This window comes from Chaetodon auriga, chromosome 8, assembly GCF_051107435.1.
Source record: "Chaetodon auriga isolate fChaAug3 chromosome 8, fChaAug3.hap1, whole genome shotgun sequence".
NCBI lineage: Eukaryota > Metazoa > Chordata > Actinopteri > Chaetodontiformes > Chaetodontidae > Chaetodon > Chaetodon auriga.
In genome coordinates, this window is record NC_135081.1 from 5721104 (window position 1) to 5745378 (window position 24275).

The following is a 24275-nucleotide window of genomic DNA, read 5'->3' on the forward strand; positions in this document are numbered from 1 at the left end:
TCTCTCCTGCAGAGAGTGTGTAAATGCTGGTGATGCTCATAATTAGCCTTGCTGTGGGAGTAATTGAATGGGAAGGATCGCCGCCAGCCTGCCTCATCTTCTTCAGATAATGACAAAGTCTGAACGCGGTGAGAAAGAAAGATAAAACTGTCTCATCCACTCATCAGTAGTTGATATCTAACCCACCTTTCGTCCGATACGCGCCTATCAGCAGGGCAGACGGGCACAGAGAGAAGTTCATTGTCTCGATTAGCTAAAAAGGAGGGAAGAAGAGAGCATTCATACTGCTAATTTAGTGAGCTTGAACAGAATGGGATGAATAAGATGAATAGATCACTGCTCAGGCAGATAAAGTCACCATGGGAAACATATTCATCTTTGATGTGAGGGAGAGGTGAGACGCTGTGTGTGTGTGCATATTAATGCAGGATGACTTAAACGGTGCTCCGCTGGCTCTGTCAGTCCAAAAAAGCCCCAACAAGTGGACAGCTTCCCTCACTCTGTCCCTGTCTCTCACTCTCTAATGTGGTTAAGGTGTAGAAGGAAGGTAATAACTTTTTATGTGATGATACTTTCCTTCTCACTCTCATTCATAAGTGCTCAGGTAATAGTCCACAGCTGTGGCTTAGTAGCTATGTACTTTTTTTCTCCCTCTCTCTGTCCTCATTTAACTGTGGCTCAGACCATTTCCAGCTCCACGGGAGGCGATGTTGTGCTCTTGTCTGGAAGGTCCCTGCTGAAAGGGAGTGAAAGAACAGTCTTTCTTCTCTCCGTGTGGCATTCAGGTTATAGAATGGATGCTGCTTAGACCTCTGAGGCTCGGTGGAGTCTGTCTGAAATGTAAAAATACATATGTGCATTGCAGACAAATAGAGGATAGCTGGCAGAGAAGAAAAACCCTTTTCAGGTAGTGTTCATTGTTAAAATTGTGAGCGAAATAAACCAAATTGATCATAGAAGGTTGGAGGAGAGATGGAGACAGTCAGTCAGCCAGGGAGGATACACCAACCCACAGGGTGTTTGAAGAAAAAAAAAAAAAAAAAAGACACATCCAATGAAGACAAAGGTTGTGGTCTGCGGATACATGGGGAGGAAGGATCATACGTGATTAACACTGGCTCTACCTCTGGTGCAGGAGACTCAAATGTGCCATCAGAAGACTGGCTGTGTGACAGGATAACGCTGCTGTCACTCTCTGCCTTTGTCAACAAATCCCATGAAAAACCAAATGTGGTAGTCTGTCTCCTAATACTCCCCGACCTCTCTACCCTGTCTTACTGCTTGATACGTACATATTTAAAATATTAAAAGAGTCACAAATATATAGTCATTTTTTGAAAGCTCGATAATTTCCAGCAGCTTGTCACTGTAGTTTTTAGCAAAGCTATTTTCAGCATGGATCAAGATTTTTTTTTTTTCTTTTATATACTCAAGAACTACTCATCCACTGTGATTGTACAAATGGCCTTACGGTGCTCATCATCTGTTTTCCAGGCTTGCACGAAGCAAGTACGAGATCCAAAAAAACAGCTGCAGACTGACAGGGCAGGATGAAGCCACATCAGGTGGCACATCCTCAGCATCCTCAGCTACCCTGTACAAAGATGGGTCAGGGCTTGCTGCTCCTTTGTCTGGCTGCCATTCATCATCACACTCACTGCTGCCATTGTCACTTAAGTCACATGACATCTACCCCACTATCCTATAGACCGACATATCTATTATATAGTTAGTCTCCACTGCAGTGGCTTTGACTAAGAAACCCACCTGAAAAATGTCTTTTTGAGTAGATGCCCGATACAGTGACACACGCTCTGCACAGTGGTGTGTATGGTGGTGCTCTAGTGAGTGTGACAGCAGGATGGTGTGTGTGGGACTGAGTCAAAATAAACTATAGTGTGTGCGTGTTTTCGTGGTAATGAAAGAACATGTCACCCAGTGCAGCGGTGTGGCTCACTGTTGTGTTTTGAATAGTTTTTGGACAGCAGTGGAGCTCTGTGGCACAGGAGAAGAAAATTCCTCTGTCTCGCTCTGGTTTCAGCTGTATTCGTATTGGAATATTGAGATTGCGAAAAGCTCCGGATCATTTCACTTCTTATTGGTAGCTTGTAATTTTAGCATTTAGACAGTTAAGATTATTCCACTGTGTTGCTCTGGATTAGACCAACAGCTAAATCTCCAACATGTAATACTGGCTAAATGTCGTGAACAGTCACAGCAGTTTGAAGGATTTCCATTAATAACAGACGCAGCTCCAAACTGAAATAAAGACCGTATGAACGGAGGCTGCTGCCTGTCCCTCAGCTCCACTGTGACCCAGGAGCAGAGCTGCCCTGCTCCTGTGTAATAGGAGGCATAACCAGCACCTATTTAAAGCTCCTGCTCCACTGTAATCACAATCAGCCCTCCTCTGTTCACATGTCAGCTCCCATTTCCCTCAAATCCGCCTCCTTATTAGAGACAGAGAGAGTGGGCTGTGATTTCACTGTTTACTGCCAAACAGCCTGCAATGCAACAGAGAGCAAAGGAGACACAACACTGATAAATAGTCTGTGAGGGATTGTGTATGTGCGTATGTTTGTCTCCACCCCTCCCTACGTGAACCACCGAAATGTAATCACAGAATGGTGAAACAGTGCAACATGTGGACGTATTGGAATGAAGTGTCCTCTGAATGGGTGTGAGCACTGTATTGAGTACGTATTGACTCACCGAGGTCTTTGTGACACAGCAGAGTAAATGTTACTTATATCAGTCAATTACGTATCACAGAGGAATGTTACATAAGATCCTGTCTGTGGTAAACTCCCATGCGCTGCCTCCCTGGGTTATTTTACTCACTGTCATAGGGTGTGCTGGATACGCAGAAAATGGGCTTTTCTGTTCAAGGCACACAGTGCTGCCGAATGAACACTTGTTGCACTTCTTAACTAACTGATTGAATGTCCAGTTCAGCAAGCAGAAAAGAAGCAGCGACAACTGCTCAGGCTGAAAAGAGAAGCACTGCAGAAGATTTCCTAAGCATTGGTGCTTAAGAAAGAAGAGCAGAAACACAGAAATGTTGATGTTGCGTGCGTGCGTGCGTGCGTGCGTGCGTGCGTGTGTGTGTGCGTGTATACAGATCGTAAGTTCCTTCCTACATTTACTTGCAGCTATAGCACTAAACCTGTGTTTATGGAATTAATGCTCAAACTTTGGCAGATAATAGTGTGTTCATGGAGGACTCACATTGCTGAGTAAGTAGCTGATTGAGAAAATAGATTTTCTGAGTCTGAGATCAAACATTCAAAAATAAAACATGACTGGTCGACAGGATCAAGCGTGTGCAGCAGCAAAATCACATTCATAGTTAGACACAGTCTGATGTCCGTGGACATCCACGGAGTTGTGACATTCCTGAGGCAGTAGTTACAGAGTAAATGGTTTAGAGACCCATGAATTCATCTCTGTATCATCTCACTTGTGCTCCTCTCTAGGCAATCTATAAGATGGTTTCCTCTGTGATGAAGATGCCTGAGGACGAGTCGACGCCTGAGAAGAGGACAGAGAAGATCTTCAGGCAGATGGACACCAACAGAGACGGTAGGCTCACCTCATCTGCTACCTTCTTCAAGCTGGGGAAGCTTCACATAGGTTTTCCATATGTTTTAACAGCAGACTGTTGAGTGAAGACCTGCTGTGGCTGTGTGTGTGTGTACCTGCTCTTAAGTGTCAGTACTCTGAAAATACAAAGATTCTGCCTTCAGTTCACATCCATTGTGCTGGCGAGGGAAAAATACTGCAGGTACTTGAAGATATTATTGGTTGTAACTTGTAACCTGACTTTACATACAAACACTTACAAAAGATCTGATAGAATGACTGTATTTAGTGGTTGATTTCAGTGATAAGGAACACAGCAGGCATTTCAGCTGCAAATGTATTGAGCAGCTTGTCACTGCCACCTGGTTAGCTTGCCGACAGCTCTTGTCATTACAAACTGGCCTTGTTCTCCACTACAGAGGCACTTGCAGAGCGCTCCAGCCTGAAGCTGCAGTTCATTGACAACAGAATTCACATGTGATTGCACACAATTGTACTGTGGATACTCAGAGAGCGCTGTCATGCAGCAGGGGACACAGAAACGAGATGAAACGGAGCAGAGGGAAGGACAGTGAGGAACTAGAGAGTAGTGTGGGTAGATGGAGGAGAAGATGTAGCAAAAGAGGAGTGGAGGAGGAGAGAAGACTGACTGGGAGAAAAGTGACAAAGACAGCAACAAAAAGAGAGAGGGAGGGTGCAGACCTGGACATGGAATGTGCTGTCTTTCTTTTGCTGCCCCTAATAAGAGTCATAAGTAGTGTCCAAGTCAGAGAGGCAACAGAGTCCGTTTATGGCAAGGGTGGACAGGTGGAGCTGTCTCAACGCTGCCACCTGTTGGTGAGAAGTGGAAAATCACGAGGCTGCATTGATTCACGTTGTGAACGCTCTCAAGCCTGAACAATTCCAAAGAATCACAACAGACTGACCTTGACATGTGTTTCGTTATCTGACTAAAATTCTTTCAAAGCCCTTTAGTTGAACTCAATCACAAATGTCAGCTACCCCCACACCACAGTGGCTGTAAATGATGAGCAGGTAATTAAGGCCTTCTACCCTTTGGTTCACCATTGATTTGCTTTAACATGGACAGGTGACAGGTCCTCGTCACAGCGTGAGGTAGCCAATAAAGCAGTCACATTTTTACAGCAGAATGAGTAAACAAGCTGATTAGACAAGAGACCCAACAGGAACACATTTAGACCATTATTCTGTCACTGTCAGTAATTACTGACTTTTTTCAGAGCAAGACGTGTCTCCCAGTAGCGTTGGAGCGCAGTGCTGCTCAGTCAGTCCGACCTGTTCCTGAAGCTGTGTGCTGTGGAACACGGCTGTTCCAAACCAGTGTTTTTGGAGCATTCCACAACTTCCCCAGTCTGTTGTTGCTCCTGTCCCAACTTGTTTGAAACATGCTGCTGCATCAAATTCAGATTAAACATGTATTAACAAAAATCAATGAAGCCGATGAGTTAAAACATTAAATACATCGTCTTTGTACTGTTTTCAATTGAGAACATGTCAGGAAGGATTAAACTCCACAAATTCTGTTTTACTCAGCGTCCTAACTTTTTTGAATGGGGATTGTCATGCTGTGCTGGTGTTGTATGTGTTTTAGGTAAGCTGTCTCTGGAGGAGTTCATCAAAGGAGCGAAGAGCGACCCCTCCATCGTCCGCCTGCTGCAGTGTGACCCGAGCAGCGCTGGACAGTTCTAAACCCGAGGCATCAACACGACCTGTAAGGCTCACATTCAGCACCTCCACCTGCAGCACCACCCACTCTGAAACTTTAAACAGCAAAGTGTAGCAAGTTCAGCGAGGTGGATTTACTGAAGGTGCACTGGTGGTGCTACAGTTACAGAAAGAGCCCGAGGTTCAGCCTCAGGAGCAGAGGTGTTTCTCCTACGAGCAGTCGTGCCTCCCGGCCAGTGAAGCCGCCTGCTGGAGGGAAGCTGTTCAGAGGCTGTGTGCACCGCGCAGCATGTGGGATGGGTCATCACAGTGTCACTGTCTTTATGACTACTTGCAGTTCGTGGACTGGCATGAGAGACGTTGTAGGAGGTGGCCTGTTATTTTGGAGCAGTTGTCGAAGGTGTTGATGCTCTGCAGAAGCGCTGTGTCTTTAAAGCCCCCATGTGTAGGATTGTCCGATGCTGAAGTTCTGTCTTTGTGGGCACCCTTAGTAAAAAAAAACTTTACTCAAGATTTAACTCAGCCTCTCCGTGGATGTTTACAACTCTTACTGTCTTGTGAAGTCAACAGGAGTTACTTAAGTTTTATGACTCTAGTTGCAGTAACACTTGATGAACTTGGTCTGTGACTTGAAGTCGGCCGGCAGTCAGAAAAGGTGGAGGGTGTTGTCAGAAGTTAATTGGAAATTAAGATGGATTATGACAGCAGAGGAGCAGTCAGCCAGCAGCAGCCTGGCACATGTCTCTGCTCTCTGAATGTTTGTGTACGGCATCCCGAAGAAGGAGTTTAATGTCATCATCACCTCTTCCTGCGCTGTAGGCATATTTTGAGCATCTGTTACAGTGACTGATCTTAATAAAGGTGCGTTTGAACTGTTTTTCTTGTTTAACCTCTTCTTTTATGAGGAAGGAGAGGAAACCCTGTTCCAGGTAGCTACGCGGTTGTTTTTATTCTTGGTTACTGTGAGACTCTGGTGGTGTCAGCATCAGAATCATTAGGAAAATGACAGAGGAGTTCAGGTGTCCGTTTGTTCAAGGCATGAATCATACATTTAATGTCATTAATATTCAGAGTTTTTACATTTTGTGTTTTCTGTCCTGGATGAAGCTTAATGTCTGTGGTAGTAGTAGGTAGTAGTAGGGGTTTAATTCACTGACATCGTCCACACCTGGCAGGGATGAGAGGACATTTTGAGAAATCAGTAAATTGGAACAGAATTATCAATACATGTCGATATTTAAACTGAAAATTTAATGTATTCAACAGGTGAATGTTCAAATATGCTACACTGTGTCATGCACAAAACTAAAAAGCAGTGGTGACGTCTTCTTTGAATGATGTTCTGTGTCCTCTTGCTCTGTTCTCTTTCATATTGCATCATATTTGAAATGGTGATGTTTAAAAATGACCAACATATTAACACCCATCCTCACGCCAGTACTAACCTGTTTCCCTTCACCTGTCTTCCTCACAGTGCTTCTTTGGGTGACTCTAAATGCCCTTAACTCTCCACTAAGGAGCAGACTGATGATGAAGAATGACAAGCTGATGACGATGAAGAAGACAGGCCTTCAAAATGCACTGAGGACTTCTAAGATGGGCACAGGAGCCACATTCTCCACTTTACCCCCCATCCCCCAAGTTGTTTATCTAAACCCTCCAAACCCAAACAAAGACTGAACCTGAAGACTTTTCCAAACCTTCATCAGGTTATCAAACCCCACTGATTGCAGTTGACCAGGATCCCTCTGTTCTCCTATAAGCATGTCAGAGTATAAAGAAGGTCCGCAGTAGGATGTATATATACAGTATAAACTGGAGTCTCTGTATCAGTGTCTTTCCTTGGCTCTCTGTGCCCTTCCAGGCTCCAGCCGGGTGACAAAGAAACTCTGTCACTCTAATGTGTATCATAGACAGAGTGTGTGCATAAGACGAGAAGAGAGAGAGACGCGATGGTGTTGAATAACAGGACATACTGTAGGTGAGATTATTTACTCTGCAGAGAGGACTTGTGAAGTTTGTCCTTCACTCACGACGAGTACTGCTTTTAGTTTCCTCTTTTCTACTGTGAGAATGTGTACGTGTGTTTGTGTATTTTGCAAACTTGATAGACTTTGTTTCATATTTTGTGCTGGGACAAAATTACATGAACATGTAATATTATGCTACTATGCATATGCGCCCTAATGAGTAGTTTGAATTTGTGAAGTCGTAATGAAGGATGAAACACATCCCTTTATCCATCATCTGTTCCAGTGGTTTTTCATATCAGTCAGTTTGACAGAGGATTTCAGAGTGGCAGTGTGTTACTGCGCTCTAGCTTAAGGAAAATAGAAAAAGTAGTCTTCTATAAAGTATTTGAGTACAGTGTAGATATATTCAAGTTTACCTTAATCAAATCCACATTGCTCAGTTCATAACAAATGTTGTGAAATAATGAAAAAAATGTTTGTTTATTTAAGGTGTTGCGGGATGTCAAGCATGTAAAGCAGTTCCTTTTTTGACTTTTCCTATCTGAAGAACAAAGACACACTTCTTCACTTTCACTTTTAGATGTTTTTAAATGCCGCATGTTGAATCAGTCGTTGAACAGTTGGGTACAGGGGTGCATAGACTAAATAACACGTATGCATGTGACTGCGCATGTGTGTGTTTTTACGTATGTTAATGGATATCAGTGGCTAAACAGCCAGTCGCCCATCAGGCTCTGTGCTCGCTTCTGTATGTCGGTATTGTCATTGTTAGTGCTACCAGTAGTCAGTGTTATTGACAGCGTATGGACTGCCAAAGCTGACACATCCAACGGTTCATATGAATAACTTGATGGAGGGAGACCACCATGCACTAGAATCAATACACATAAAGACACACTGTTCACTGCTGGGTAGTCTGAGCTGAGAGCTTTTTTTCTGTTTCAATAACGAAATCTCCGATCGATTGTATCTGTAACAGGAACAAACATTCAGAGAGGACTGAGACCTTTAGCAGCAGTCCCAAGTCTGAGCACACTTTCAGTGAAATAGCACGTACACAGTCGATAGTATTACACAAAATGAAAGACATATTACTGGTCACACGCCAGCCTAAGTGCTGGCATCCCACTTAATCCAAACAGAAGGATGTCATTGCCACTTTTTGGATTCATCCTCTTGAAGAAAAGGCACAGAAGCTTTTCTTGAGGTCCCCCAACCCCCCCTTGTATGTAACTGAGCCCTCCCCAGTGCAGAACCCGTTTTAGTTATTGGATTGTTTTCCAATTAGAAAAGCTTTGAATGTTTTACTAAATAACTGCTGTTTTGTTTTTTGTTTTATTTGTTTTTTGGTTTTTTTTTTGTGAAGAAAAAGATGCAGACAAACCAAGAATCACAACTACTGCAGTGATACTGTCACGATGTGTTGCTTTTATTGTATTTTTTATTTTTTTTTTCTTTTCTTTTTTTTTTTTTTTAAAAAGTTTAGTCAGGTTTAACATTTCTGTTAAAACACAAAATAGCATCTTGTGGTCAAGTGCCAAATAAAAACAAAAACAGTATTGTATAAATTTATACTGTACAATTGTTATCTGTTGAACAAAATGTTTGTAATTGTTGCATTTTGTAGGTTTTGTATGGTATCCTGTATTTAGTGACTGCAGTTTGCAACACAGGATTCTGTTTTTTGGTCAACTTTAAAAAGCAAGAATTAAATTTACAATTTATTGTGTGCAAGCATTAATATGGTGTCTGGTTAATTGTTGAATATTCTGGTTTCAGTGACATTGTGGCCAGTAAAATTCAGCCTGTGTTTGCTTTTTGTAGACACATTGTATCGATGTGTATGTTGGCCCATAAATGACATGAAATATCAGAAATGTTAAAGATGTCATAACGTGTCACAGACGAACAGGGATAGAACCCAAATGCAGACCACACGGCAGAGCTGCTGAAATTCCATACATTTATTTTAATAAAATGGCAACTAACGAAGACTTACGGAAGGAGAGGCAGGCGAGGGTCCAAACTGAAGTAAAAGTCCACAGGCAAACAAAATCCAATGAAAAAGGGAGCAGGGTTCAAAAGTCCAAAAACCCAAAATACAAAAAAAGTGAGGGACGAGGGACTTCAGGGCAAGTGATCAAGTAGCTGAAGAATGGACTGGACAGGGAACCAGCCTGATGACTGGGCAGGGGCGGAGCAGGGAACCTCAGGCAGACGGCCAGGGGGCTGTAGAGTTGAGCGGAGAGGTCTGTCAAGAGGCTGGTTGTGAAGGTGGATTGGCTCTGGAGGTCTGGCAGGAGGCCGGCAACGAAAAGCAGAACCTCTCAGGAGGTCGGCAGTGAAGGTGGGATCCTTCTGAATCCCTTCTGGAGGTTGGGCTGGAGACCAACAGCGTAGGTGGGTCCCTTCTAAAAGAAGGGCAACAAGACTGGGGACTGGTGAGAAGGAAACAGGACTGGAGACCAGCAACAGGACAGCAGGGCTGAAGAATGGTGAGAGGCCAGCAGAACAGGAGGCCAGCAACAGAACAACATGACAGGAGGCTGGTGAGGATCAAAACCAAAGTAAAACATCCAGAGGCAAACAAAATCCAATGAAAAAGGGAGCAGAGTTCAAAAGTCCAAAAACAAGTAAGGTCCAGGAAAAAAAGAAGCAAACGAATGAAGATGATGAAGACGATGAATGACAGCCAGGTGACACAAATCAAAGAGGCTGCTTTAGCTTAGCTTCTTCAGATTCATTTTTTCCATTTAGCACTAAATGCACATTGCTGCCTTTTGAGGCATTATATCATACTTTTACATTTACAAACGTGGAGAACAGGAATGTAATGTAAGGGCCATCCATTTGGTAGTTTTTTGAGATATGTCACTCATCCTTGTGGTGAAGAACGGTCGGGTCATCAAAGTCAGTAGTAGTCCTCCTCTGGGGACCATGAATGTCTGCAAAGTTTATGGCAATGCATCCTAAAGTTATTAAGATATTTCAGTCAGGACCGAAGTCGTGAACTGACCAACACAGCCATCCCTACATTACACTGTGGAAGCTGATATTGACCAAAACCTTCCAAACTGCCACTCAGTGGGTGTTCAGAGCAGTTTCTCTCAACAGGAATGTCAGATGAAAGGCTTTTGTCAGTTCAGCTTGCTCAAATGAGATCTCTGTGACCCGTCGCTGAGCTGTCTTCTGTATAAAGTACTTCAGTCCTTGATTACAGAAAGGAACACAGTGAAATAACCTGCTGGAAAGTTGAAAACTGATAAAGCAACAAATTCTCACCATATCACAGCAAAGTCACTTGTTCTTTCTAAGCACTTACAGCTAAACTAAGGCACCAGAGGCAAAGTGGTATCACTTCTATTAAGCACTCTTTATAAAGGATTTCTAGGTTGGTGGCTTTATAGATCAGTATGTATGTATAAAACATCTAAGAAACTGTCTTAACAATGGTCCTAAACTTGAACTATAAATCAAACAATTCTTCATATGAATCTGGGCTTCGAGGCTTCCGAAGTCTTGTAAACTAAGGACTAAGGACACTTCCTCAAGAACTCAATTAGCCAATAGCAGGCCTCCAGAGGTTATATGTCAGAGCTGCATCACATGCAGTCATCACAGCTTCAAACAGCCATGATGAGACCACCCATCAGCGCTTGTATGCTTCGATATATTCAACATGCAAAAGGAAAGTTGGACATGTTTCCTCTACAGCGATGTTGACAGTATCATGCCGTTATTCAAAAACATCTGAAGAGCTCAGGAAGGATGTAATAACCATTGTAAGTGATACTAATCTGTGGATCTCCTGTAGAATGATTTTATTTCCACTTTTGTGAACACAGACTTTAAGCTAAGTGGACTGACAGGTTTGTATATTGTTTTCATTTTCCATGTTCAGCGTTTCTTATTGTCTTTCACATTCACCAGAATTTGAAAAACTCAGCTAATGTGATTCATATTGAACATTTCATGACTGAATGGGAACATTAGGACGATCTTTTGTTAACTTACTGTAAGACATTTCAAAGCTGTGTGGAGCAGTTTCCTCTGCTGGTCAGAGCTTCCTGCTCTCTGAAATCATTTGCGAGTTGAGAGTTTGACACTTAGCAATGTTTATGGATGCCGCTTACTCTTAATTCTAAGGACAAAGCTGCATCATTCTCATTATTTTTGGCACTTAAGAACAAGATTTTTACTGTGAGAGGCTTCAGGTGTGCTGGCCCAAGTAGACTGGATTCGTATGAATGCTTGCAAATAACTTATTAATGGCTGTCAGCAGTTCTAAATGCATTTATTGCTCAATAGAATGGATAATAGCCAGTCAAAGGGATTCCTCATAACCTGACAACAGAAACATTTGTTCATATTAATGGCTTATAACTGATCTATAAAACATCAAGAGCTGATTTATTAATTAAATCATTAATCACAGCTTATAATGTCTTTTTGGAGGTAATACTGGCACTGCTGTTAGAAGAAACCAGAAGACACATACTTACATATAAAACTATATTTATTGACTCCTTTAAAAGCTTGTACATCATGGTGCGTGACATAAAAGATACAGGACATAGAAGCTGTCAGCGAATCAGGCAGACACACAGGCAGTGAGCAGGAACAGAGCGATCAGGCTCTTAAAGTCTGACGGTCTGCAGTGGCCTCAGAAAAGGACTGTGTAAACTAATGTCATAAATACTAATGACCATGGTCTCTTGAGTGAGAGGAAAACCGATGAAGACATGCACAGAAGAAGAAAAACAGTTTAACAGCATCCTGCAGACTTCCAGTCTTGTTCCCTAATGGTGCCTTGTGTAATTGTAGATCCCTAAAGACCAGAATGTACTCGCAGCCTGGGTTCACTGTTAATTCACTGGCACCAGTTGGAAACATTCAGCAGAGTGAAAATAAGACCAATCAATACAAATGATGGGCAACAAAGAAAGATTAGAGTGACTTCACTGACTTAGAATCATGGCAACTATTTAAGAGTAGGAAAGGGCTGAAACATCATCTGAATAATGAGAAATGCATATGGAGCCAGAGAGTGCGACACCTTTTTCCTCCTCCCATGTTCACTTCCAGGAATCAGAAAATAATTCTATACATAATAGGCCATTAGCTTGAACTGTTGAGTGTCAGCAAAAGATGTTACATGGACCTTCTCTGAAGCAAGAGTCTTTCAAACATCTGATCAAGTCATTTAAAAACTTGCACCACTAGAGGAGGTAACAGGAAGGAAGGAAGGAAGGAAGGAAGGAAGGAGGAAGGCACAGAGGAAGCAAACAGCAGCTCCCGCCGTTAATCCAATAGCACTACTGTATTCTGTGCCGTCCTCTTCCTGTGGAACCACAGCAGGCCGGCTGGATGCTTTGTGGTGATCTGGATAAAGACCTTTCCTCTGTTGCATCGAGCAGTAAGAAGTGAATTCCTGTCAGCTTGTCAAAGACTTGCATAGGTTGTTATCCAGGAAATATCAAACATTTTCCCCCCTAACCCACAAATATGGGTATTTTCATGAGTTCTCAAAGTTAAGCCTGTGCTCCTAATGCAAGTCCTCCGACAGCAGGTTGTCCAGTAAAGAGGTCCTGCAGCAGGTGAGGCGTATGTGGATTAGTTTAGCCTATGATGCATGCAGGGCAGCAAACCCTACTGAGACTCTTATGTGGTCTTCCTCAAGGAGGACATTTTTGCGTAGTTGTCTAATACCGCTAGCAACATTCACAATTTCTATACAGAGCACGGCTAACGCTTCACCCACCAGTGATCACCTCTGTCTGACAATGACTGGTGAATACAGTGCTGCGGCAAACACCCGTCAGATCTCTGACAGGGTGACACGCAGGGAGTCCGCTGAGCTCTCTATAGCCAGGATGAAGGTGTCCTCATTGGAGTAGTGCTGGATGATGTTGTCATCCATGTTCACCAGGACCCTGAGGAAGACAAAAACGTTCACAGACAAGAGTCCTCCACTTAATTTAAAGTAAAACCTTCAGTGAACCAAAGCTTCCTCATTTTAATCTGCATATCTTTTTAGTCATGGTAGCAGTGTGGATCTATGAATGGCAGTGTCGGTCTGTGGGTCAGCCCATAAGAGTTTGTACAAATATTCATGGTCCCCAGAGGATGAATCCTAGTGACTCTGGTGTTCCCCTTACTTTCTATCTCACACCACCAGCCGGTTAAAGTTTTCACATATCCAGTAAAACATCTCACAAACTTTTGTATAAACATTCGTGGTTTCCTGATGATACATCCCACTGACGTTGGTGATCCCCTCACTTTCCCTCTAGAAGCTTGGTAAGGTTGACATTTGTGGCTTTGGTGATTCCTCAGGATGATTTGAAATAGAGAATTTATTACTTTTCATCTACTTTGATTTATGGCCAAATGCCTCAGCTTCTGCTGTATTTTGTGTTGAATGCTGTTTAGCAAATGTTAACATGCTAAGAGGCTAAACTAAAATCATGAACATGGTAAACATATCTGCTAAACATCAGCATGATGTCCAGTACGCACTTGGCTCAAAGCACGGCTCTGCTCTCTGGGACAGTGAAGACAGTAGTTTGACTCACTCACCCTTTTTTGCTTTTTTGGTAAACTTTGGCCATCTTGTCAACAGGCACTGCATACTTCTCCGAGATCTGTGAAACAGCAAGGAAACAGCTCATTTTCGACATGCTGAAGCACACTGAGGCCATAGCACAGCATAGTCATCATTATTTTAAAAGAATTGTATTAATGATCTGTTTGAATTTGTCTTATTATTTCAGGCAAAACAGCTCAAACAATAAGTCATTAATACTCACTGCCTCCATCAATGCTTTGAGGGTTGGGGTGTGCAGCATTAAAGCATCAAACACTTCATCACACTCCTTCCTCACGTACAGCAGAACTGGTGAGGCGTGGAATGGGACAAGCAGTCAGTAATTCAGTCAAATACTAAGGCAGAGGATGAGAAACCTGCGGTGAGAGAAAAGTGTATTTACAAACCTTTCCTTTCCAGTTCCACTTTGGACTTCTTGGGTTGAGGTGGACAGACATCTTCCTCAGATGGACATGACACCCTTTTCACTAGAACACTCCTGACAGACAGACAGACAGACAGACAGACAGACAGACAGACAGACAGACGCACACAATCATCACTGTCATCGTTGTCACCATCTAAAGGGAATGCCAATGGATCCCCGTTTTTCTCTAAACAGGGAACTTTTTTCCTCTTTTGTTCAATGATGATTGATATGGACAGAGTTTGGGATTACTGAACTTTTTTTTTCAAATGAGTTGTCACACAGGTCACATGGTGCAGTGAGTTGCAGTTTAGATCAAACCAAAGTGTGAAAATAACAGTATGATACTCACCCATCTCGTTTGACCTCCTCTGTGTTCAAAGCAAACACCTATCAATGGTGTAAAAAAAAGCCAACGTGAGGCACACTGCACTGCACTGACTGGACATTTCCTCTGTGTGTGTGTGTGTGTGTGTGTGTGTGTCTCTCTCTCTTAGATGAGACAGAAAGTCTCACCTGTCCCGCTCTCTGCAGGTTTCCAAAGTGGACGTCAGGAATGAAGAGGACAGGCTGGGAGTCCAGGTCTATCATGGTTTTCAGCAGTGTGTTATCGGCCCTCTTGATTGGAGAGATCGGCCCCGAGCCTCCATTTTTCCCTAATCCAGGGAGATTGTGAACTCAGCATCTGTTGCCAGGCAACCACTTCAAGTACAGATTTGATAAGGTTTGATTTCATTTGTTTGGCTTCTTTGTCCTCTGCTCAGCTCTCCTATTTAATTTTATTGTTTCTCGGAAAGTGTTTTGTAACCTTGTTTCAGTGGATTTTAAATCAAGCCCAACAGCTATTTCTGTTTTCAATTATAAGATGTGAAATTAAGATCATTCATTTTGTTCTTTAAATGTTTTTGCCTTTCATCCTCTTCCTGAGCTGCTTCTTCTCCTCATCACGAAGCTTCCTCTCAGCGCCCTGCAAGACACACAGGTGGGTTGAGTGGTCAGGAAAGGCAGAATATGCTAAAAGACAGTAAAGGTAAAGACAAAATCTTTCATTCAAGTCTAAATCGAGCAGAGCAGGCCATCTCCACCTTGTCACAGAAGACCTTGATCTGAGCGAAGGCCCTGTGGATGGGCCGGCTGCTGCAGCTGTTATAGCTGTAGGTGTCGATCTGGATGATCAGAGGCATCCCCTTCACACCCTTCTGCGAGGAGAAGTCTGTGCTCAAACAGTTCACAGAGATGAAGACCTACAAAACAAAAAGAAGACACAGGACGGCATCAAGTTCAGGAGTTCTGTGACCGAAAACAAACAGTGTGACTATTAAACTGTGTGACCGTAGCGTAGCTCAACTAATTTGAAAAAGTTTGACATTATGATTTGAATAAAAAAAGAATTGATCCTCACATTGAGTCAACTGCACTACCTGAACATGATGTGAGTGCATGAAAACCAATTAGGATGCGAAAGGTCTAAAGCTAGCAAAGAGTAAATGGATAAATAGCTGAAACAGTTTGCTCAAAGTAATGGACAAATAGACAGCCAACACTGATACATGGATAAATGTCATTAATGTCAATGTACAATATCATTAATACAATGTCATTTGTAACTAGATTGTAACAGTATCATCCAGTTTAAATAAACATATATTATATATAATATAAAAAAGGTTGGGGGACAGTGTCATATAGGATGCTTTAATGTGAAAAAGTATTTTTTCAATCCAACTGGAAAAAAAGACAGATCACTCAGAGCTGACAGTGATGTGAAGGGGAAAATAGATGTTTTGTGTGTTTCACTCTGTCTTATCTGGAATACTGGACACCTCTCTATGAACTTTAATCATCTCTGGAGCTGTGAAGAACTTTTTGCAGGTGGACGGTTCACATGTCAAGAATCAAAAGAGACAAGTCAAACCTTTAATCTTGTCGGGACGAGTTTTGAAGTGAGGGTTTGAAGGGTGTGCTACGAGCTTCCCCCAGACACCAGGAAATGCATCACTTTACTGTAATTCACTTTCGTAGGTAAAGCAATAATTGCTAACTTAAAGCTGATAATAAAGGTCTTACTTACAGGTACATATTTCAATGTGGGAACCCGCTATTTGCCTGTCATCAGCTCGATTAAAGCTCAGTTAGTTTTATAGCCAGCGTGGCTCAGATGAAGAGGCTGATCTGACAGTGATCTTTGTTCCTTCGTGAATCTCCACCTGACTCATAAACGGTGCAGTGATGAGTGAGAGGGTCACAGAGTCATGAGTCACAGCAGCAGCAGTTCACAGGCCACAGGCAACACTCTGCCATGCTAATGTGTCCCACCACCTCTCAATGCGCCTTATGTTCAGCGTTTCATGTACTGACAAATAAGCTTCCAATCTGTGAGAACACACTTGTGGCTGATATGGTTTGGATCTGTCAGTGTGTTTTGCCTACTGTCAGACAGAATTAGTGGTGGTTTTTATTGTTCCCTGTTCCGCAGCATCTAGAAATGTGAGGCTTTGCTCCAAAACCACTAAATAATGTATCAGAGCAGAGCTCCTGATCTGCTGAATCTTTTAAAAGCTTGTCAAAGAAAAACAGAATTCACAAGATCTCATTCCCATGATGAGTGATGATATTTGTTTAATGCCAAAGTATCCAAACCAATATAAACTTCTGATGAATTTTCCAGTTAAACAGGACTGACAGCCTGGGGTCGGACAACTAACGGTAGAGATTCCTCATTGTGGCTCAACAGCAATTTTCCCACTACGTATCAACAGCATCGTGTCTGAACCTGCAGATGTGAGGGCTGATTGCTGGAAAGGCCTGGAGCACAAATGAGCCTCCTACACACCTCCACAAATTCACACCTCCACAGACCCAAGCCATTTAAATTTCTCCAGAAGCACTGGATGCACTGCTGCTAGCATCTGTGTGTGTGTGTGTGTGTGTGTGTGTGTAGGAGGCGTGTTGTGTTAACGTGCACTGCGTGTGTGAGCATTCAAACACCTTCCGAAAAAGAAAAAAAGTTCACAAGGGCACCGGTAAGTGGCTGTTCAGTGCCAGCCGCACAACCAGGCGCAAACAAACAAACACAAAAACAGAGTCATGCTGCAGGAAGCAACTCATCTCCCCGACCAGCACATTTCACACTATTCCTCATTACAATGAGGACGATGATTGTCGCCCGGCAACAGCAGAGCCATGCCAAAGCAAAACGCAAAACGGATCATTTGCAACAAAAATACCAATTTTACATGTCATACCATCACAGCCCGATTGTGCATCCAATTATGTTTGGAAACCAAAATTTGTAGGTGGCACAACACAGAGAGAGAGAGACAGACGCGACAGCAGCAGTGACGCGTGAGCCCACATATTTCCTCACAATAACACAGGTGTACTTTCTCAACCTCCTCCACCTTGTTTCCTGCAGGCCCTGGTCCTGTGTGGAGACTTATGAGGGCAACTACACAGCCAGCATGCAGCAGCAGCGCTGATAATGATCATCTGGTTTGTATCTGACAGCAGAGGCACACATTCACAATCTACAAAATCAGAGTCGACCTACTCACCACCGAGCATTCAGCACGCTCATTATCATGGTCAAGAATGTTTCTTTCACACATTAGCTGACTGAAACACAGATTCAGGAAATGAAGCTCGATCAGCACGGCAAGATGAAAGTTAGAAGTGGGTGGATGACATGAGTACTGAAACATTAACAGGAACATTTTCTCTATATGTATATAGAATAAACATTTGGGGGTGGTCAGGAAAGAGGATGGGTTATGTTATTTTTCTTTTTGCTGAATGGAGGGTTGTGTGACTTTTCTTAGGAGAACATGGGAGCACATGTTTCTCACCCTGGATTTATACTTTACTTCAGCCTTCTCTTGCCAGGTTAACTTTGGAAACAACAAGGTCACAAAGTTACAAATGATGGCTGTAATGTGTGCGGTGTGTCACACAGCTGTGCTTTGTCACATGCACAGCACAACTATCCTGTCCCTGTATCACAAGCTGACAGGTCCAATATGTCAACTGGAGACCATTCCCGTCCCCACCACATTTTCATACAGTCCATAAGAGTCTACAGCCATCTCAGCATGATCATATGATCACAATGACAAAGCTAACAACCTGATGTATAGCAGATCATATCTACAGTTCAGTTTAGTGTGTTAGCATGCTAACACGTGCCAGTTAGCTCAAAACACAAAGTACAGCTGATGGGAATGTCATTAGCTTTGCAGGTATTTGGTGATACCTGACGATGGTGCCGAAAGACAAGCTGTGAAAGTCATGAACAGGAAAAATTAAAGATGTAGATGTTTACCAGGCAGAGAGGGTGTGACAAAAAGATGCTCAGCTTGCATTATGGGAAGTGTAGGATCAAGTATTTTAAGGGTGTGATCTCCTTATCTGCTGCATCAGTTTTCATACACTTTGTCTCGCGTACACACTGGTACAATACTGTGGTCAGGTGTAACAAACACAAGCTCCACGCTGTATTAGCATACCACCACCTGAACACATGAAAAACAATTACAGTTCAGTGAAGGTTTATTCCAAACCTAAATATTTATCCACAAGCCAACAAAGCTGCAATTACCTCTCTCACAATGAGGCGGTTTGTGGAGTTTTCATGAAAGCTGAATGGGAGCCACAGCCACAATCTCCTCAGCCCAAAACACCCCGAGGGTGGGCTGATACTGTGTGCGTGGGTGTGTGTGTGTTTACACATTGTTTGCAATTTGTCTTTATCCAATTCTCCACCTTTACAAGGGTGAAATCTGAGGATCCTTTCAAGGTGTGCTGAGCGTGTGCCTGGTGTGTCTGCGGTCCCAATCGTGACCAAAGCAAGAGATACTCCCTCCCCTCTGTGATGGAGGACAAAGGGGTTGGGGGTGGATGGAGGGGCCTGGCATATGGCTCCACTGGCTATTCTGAAACCCTGAGGTGTCAGCAGTCCATAAACAGGAGAGTACAAACTGAAAGTCTCTACAGCTGAGGAGTCCTCAAGACAAAGACTTGCGGTTTCATTGAGCAATCTTTGCCACAAGTGGCTACAAGTTTAGTACTAAAAAAAACAATACGACAAAACCAAATTACCTGACCTGAATGGATGAGAATGCAAAGGCAAGAGAATAAACACTGACCAGATCAACTGTTTCTTGCTTTGACTTAAACATCACAGTCTCTCTGGCTTTGTTACCTTTGCTTCTTCACTGACATCCCATGTGAAAGACACTGCGTTGTAGGCGATTTCCTCCACATTCCCGATGGTGCTGAAGCTCTCCTTGTAGTCGGCTGCACGCAAAGTGAAGATCGGAGAAAACTGTCAGTGGGTGTGAGACAGTCAGCCCAAACATCTCAGGATACTTTCAGGTATCGAAAGTAAAAGGGCTTGTTCTGCAGGAAAATGCCCTCTGTGACTGGTAATTACTCAGCTTTATGAGGGTCAAACAGGTCAGAAACCACTGGTTGAATTTGAATTTTTAATTATGTGTTGTATTTTAGATGCTTATCATATGTGTTATATATTACTGTATAATCTTAATCTGTAAAGCAACTATCAGATAACTATAATGTAGTAGTAGGAGGAGGAGTAGTATGTGGTACAAGTATTAAGTTACATAAAATGGAAATGCTCAAGTAAAACACAGTACATTAAAACTGTATTGAAGTACAGTACATGAGTAAATGTACCTACTTACTTTCCACCACTGTTCAGCTAAAATGAGACTGTTTTCTCATTTCTTGTCTCATCTGTTTACACTGAGTTTTAGGTTTATCCTAAATACAGTGTCTGTATCATAATCTGCGATTCTTCACCTGTGAAACAATTTTGTCAACCAATCAGGTTCCAAATGACTAAAAATTGCCATACGGTCATTTTTGCCTCCTAAAAACACTCAACTTCTGCTCACGCAGGCTAATTCCCACCCACCTACATTAGGTTATGGATTTCACCATGGTACTGGCATGAACTTGCCACAGACAAAACCAGTGTCTGACATCTCTGCTTCATTCCATTGAGTTTTAAACCACAGGCTGAGGCCTGTTTCTTGCTGATCATACAGGATATGGCCTCAGTCCAGGCCCCCACCTATTTCTCCTCTTAACGTCTATGCAAATGCAAACCCATTGCCTGTCTCTTCATAGTGCTCCTGTGGGAATTGAGGATTGACAGTTATTTAAATTGTGTCGGGTTTCACCTCAGGATATGCGTCTGGATTCTCCTGGAGGCTCCTGCAGGTTTGCCACCTGCTTACTCTCCTTTTACCCCTTGGTTCAGTGCAGCTTAGGTGTCGAAATATCCACATCTAAGTGTGATATTCAATACTGAACTCTGTGAGTGTGTGTGTGTGTGTGTGTGTGTGTGTGTGTGTGTGTGTGTGTGTGCCATTTTTGTATCTGGGCCTATTCCCCATCTGTTCTACTGATGAATGCCATCAGGCCATGGATGTCACACCCAGGCCTGCCAGTGAGGAGGATAACAATAAGCATCATACCAATGTCCAGGACTCTCTGTTTGGCAGTGTGCTGGCGTGAGTGCCAGTATTTCCAATTCTTCAGCTGCTCATCTCTGCACTTGTCTTCCCCAAAGACAACCATGATAACACTCTGAAGTGGAAGCAAAGACATATTACAGTATAACCAGGTCAACACAAAATTACATTTCTAAGTGTAACAAGTTTTCCGTCTACCCGCCAATAACACTGAAACCCTCAATATCTACCTCTACGCTTTCTCTCCATGTCCTATCTCCACTCCCTCACCTGTACAATACTGTCCCGCTGATGCTCAGGGCCTCCCATGGTGCATTGCTCACTACTGGATGGGCTCCCATCAGGCCTGTGTGACAGTGTCAGTCCACTCACCCGCGCTTTGCTTCTGGGCCGACATAGGGAGGATGTGAGGCCAGTCTTCGACAGTGTCAAAGTGTAGAACTGAGCCCGGTTCAGGTAAGCCATGGGTCCTTCTCCCTGCCGCGGCCGCAGCGACATGTTGGCCTCCAGACAGTAGTGGAAACTGTCACTGGAAGAACATAAGTGTGTGGGGCAAACGTCATGAGGATACAGTATCTCCTCTGACATAACAATAAAACACACACACACACACACACGCACGCACAGATATATATATGCATACCTTTGCATTTACATACACACGTCATTTTAATCAAAAAGAAAATGAAGATGAATTTTTGAATCTGTTTTCTGACTGTGCTTTGGTGGAGGGAAGGATGGAGGCTCTTACGCCACTCTTACAGCTCTGAACAAACTATTCTTTTTATTTATCAAAGGTACTCCAATGTGCAACAGCACAGCTTCAACCGATAAATCTCTGATATTCTATTTCCCATTATTGTCAGCAAATCCCAAGAAAAGATCAAAACCAAGAAAAAAATGTTGCCACGATGTCCTCTGTATCAAAGCCTGATATATCTCTGGGCCATAGAGCTCCATTGTTCCTTCATCACCATGAACACACAGAGTGTAGTTTATTTTGACTCAATCCCACTAACACCATCCTGCTGCTGTACAGTAAATACTCACTCACGCAAATGTGTTTCAATCCAAGGCTGAAAATAGTCCCAGAAACACACTAGTTACTCCTGTGAGTAATGTTTGCTAAAACTGAAGCTTTACATCGTCCGCAGGAATGAATGGGCTTGGGCTGAGAGTCACAGAGACGCTGGGGAAGTCTTGAGACAGACTTGGTTTTGGTCTTTTTATGGGATTTGTCAGCAATAACAAAAACATAGAAAATTACAGCCCTGATCATTTAACACCTGACAAACACGTCTGCATCAGAACATCATGGGTGCACATGATTTGTAGAATCTGTATGTTTCATGCTTTTGCTTATCTGAGGATTTTAACTTACACTGGTAGGCTGTAGTGGAATTCATCAACTCCTGAGGAGGGACTTTTATGGTATATCTGAAAAGAGGAATATACTGTGTGTTTCAGAAGTAGAAATGCAGCAAACTACCACTAATGGAGCAACAAAATCCCACAAATGTGGTGCTGGTTTACAAATCAAGACATAATACCACCTCCACCTCACCCCGCTTGTATAACTAGGTCTCACCTCTCCTTCCACAGCATCGTCATACATGCTGTCTGGAGAGCTTCTCTGCTCATCTTTCATGTACCCAGCAAGGGGTAAATTATAGTGGCACTGGTCATAAACCATCCTTATCTGCTCTCTGGGTTCTTCTTGGTAGGCACCTCCAGAACACGGCGCTCCCATGGACGTGTGGCCTTCTGCCTTGACCAAAGCAAGAGCCGTCCCACCTCCACCTTTACCATCTCCTCCTCTGGTGTCTCCTGCGAGGCAGGTAGCTCCATACTTAGAGCCCTGATGTTCTGTAGCGGTGCTGTTGTTTAGCGAGAGGTTGACAGGCATGGATCTGAGAGCCTGGAGATGGTGATCTAGCATCTCCAAGCTCCCACAGTTATCAGACCCAATAGCAGAGGGGTCTGTGGGTTTAACACTGCTGGAGACACGTCTCCTCTCTCTGGGAACCTGACAGGATGAAAACAAATACAAAAATGAGCTCTGAAACAAATCAAACACATCATGTGAAAATGGTCTTACTATATCATCTGTTTTGGCCGTAATGTCATGTTTTCCACACCTTGTAGTAATCGTACAACATTCCAAGTGCTGCTGCACTGTCCTCATCTCCATTGATGCTCATCATGGCCTTAGTGGCAGCAGTCAGTGGGTTCTCCAGGTAGCTCCTCCACGCCTCATCCTCGCTGCTGAGCACTCTGCGAGATGGCACCAGCACTTCGTTTGGTACCACCACCACCAGCCGTTTACTAGGAGATTGACAGAACAATGGGAAGAAACAATAAGTCATGTTGTTACTGCAAAGCCAGTCTGTCATTAACAGAAGTCACGTCTGCCAAGCCATCAAGTCCGCCCCAGGCTGTTTCTCACCGAACTTCATTCTAATTACCCGCTTCATGTGGGGTGTGTTTATTTAAGTGCACTTCTGGGGATAACTGCTTGGATATCACATTTAATGAACAAAAAGATGTACTGATTCAGATCTGAAAATGTCAAGCTGACATGGGTTATTTTTTAAATGTCATTTCTGACACATCATTCAGAGAGAGTGACCAGAGGAGACACTGCGTATGAAATCCCACTTTCTGAAGGCCCTGCATTGTACACCTCTTAACATCCCAGTTAAGTCAAACCTTTATCAGTAATTACAGCACTTACAAAAACAGTAACATCTGACTGCACCTCTGTGAAAAAGAGTATGTATGTAAGTGTACATAATACAAAATCACTATAATATTGCCACTATTTTAATTTTGGTCATTTCTGCAGTATCTGTGATGTTCCACCACTACTTGATAGAAACTATTCCTTAGCTGCTAGTAATTATACACACACACACACACACACGTGTATATATATATGTTTGTATGTTTCTTATTAAATGAGACAGGTTCTGCTGCCTACGTGCAAAGAACAAAGAGACAAAAGACATCCCAAATATTTTAAACACTTGTAAAAATTGAAGTAACACTGACGGAACTTACTAGCCCTAATATGAATGATTCCCTTACCTGTCCAGGTCCATGCTGCCTCCAGGACTCTGTGGTGTTTTCTAGGACTTGCTTGAGAAACTGGACTTTCTAGTTGGTGCAGGTAAGTTTGTGTGGGAGAGACAACAGGGCGCGCAAGAGGCTGGATCTATTTAACTTCTCAGTCAAATCAGCCAATGAAATCATTTCTAACCCTGCGCATTAAAAACATGCTCGAATGTCTCTGATGTCAGGTAAAATTTGAGCCAACACTATCAAAATAAATAAGCCGCATTTCTTGCACGGGCCAGCTTTGTATCCTGTTTAGCTAAGGTAGTGAATTAAGAGATTGGTGCTGCAGCATCTGAAAAGGCAGGATCAACGAGGAAACGCAAGCTGCCTTGCTGATTGGTTAGGTGTTTCTACACAGGTGGCACGGTCGCTATCCCATTGGTGAATAAAGACGAGCGAGAGCTTGACCT

General features: G+C 43.1%; 2 protein-coding genes across 4 annotated transcripts in view; one reads left to right on the forward strand and one right to left on the reverse strand.

The window, feature by feature from the left end:
* The window catches only part of ncalda (neurocalcin delta a), a 64751-nt gene extending 55769 nt beyond the window's left edge, over window positions 1–8982 (forward strand). For both annotated transcript variants that reach the window (XM_076736813.1, XM_076736814.1), the window contains 3 exons: window positions 3477–3582; window positions 5195–5314; window positions 6743–8982. In XM_076736813.1, coding sequence (XP_076592928.1) covers window positions 3477–3582; window positions 5195–5292 — 204 coding nt within the window. In that variant the 3' untranslated portion in view covers window positions 5293–5314; window positions 6743–8982. The remainder of the gene's footprint in view (window positions 1–3476; window positions 3583–5194; window positions 5315–6742) is intronic.
* A 2778-nt stretch (window positions 8983–11760) lies between these two features.
* LOC143324596 (grainyhead-like protein 2 homolog) lies at window positions 11761–24052 on the reverse strand. Of its 2 annotated transcripts, none has more exons than XM_076737235.1 (15): window positions 23836–24052; window positions 22887–23073; window positions 22337–22774; window positions 22130–22185; window positions 21121–21277; window positions 20752–20863; window positions 19452–19546; window positions 15340–15498; window positions 15164–15221; window positions 14771–14910; window positions 14607–14644; window positions 14235–14326; window positions 14051–14136; window positions 13821–13885; window positions 11761–13174 (listed from the first exon to the last, which is right to left on the reverse strand). In XM_076737235.1, the coding sequence occupies exons 1-15, from the start codon at window positions 23847–23849 to the stop codon at window positions 13060–13062; spliced, it is 1812 nt and encodes a 603-aa protein (XP_076593350.1). In that variant the 5' UTR covers window positions 23850–24052; the 3' UTR covers window positions 11761–13059. The 2 variants fall into 2 exon arrangements, with proteins under 2 accessions (XP_076593350.1, XP_076593349.1); XM_076737234.1 differs by having other exon boundaries at window positions 21019–21277.
* Window positions 24053–24275: the final 223 nt, after the last annotated feature.

What these genes read in the sequence shown, in the direction of transcription:
- LOC143324596 (XM_076737234.1), bottom strand. An exon ending in ACGATGCTGTGGAAGGAGAG is followed by an intron (nt 22,186 to 22,336) that starts GTGAGACCTAGT and finishes TCCTCTTTTCAG; the next exon opens with ATATACCATAAAAGTCCCTC. An exon ending in GCTCAGGAAGAGGATGAAAG is followed by an intron (nt 14,911 to 15,163) that starts GCAAAAACATTT and finishes TCCCTGGATTAG; the next exon opens with GGAAAAATGGAGGCTCGGGG.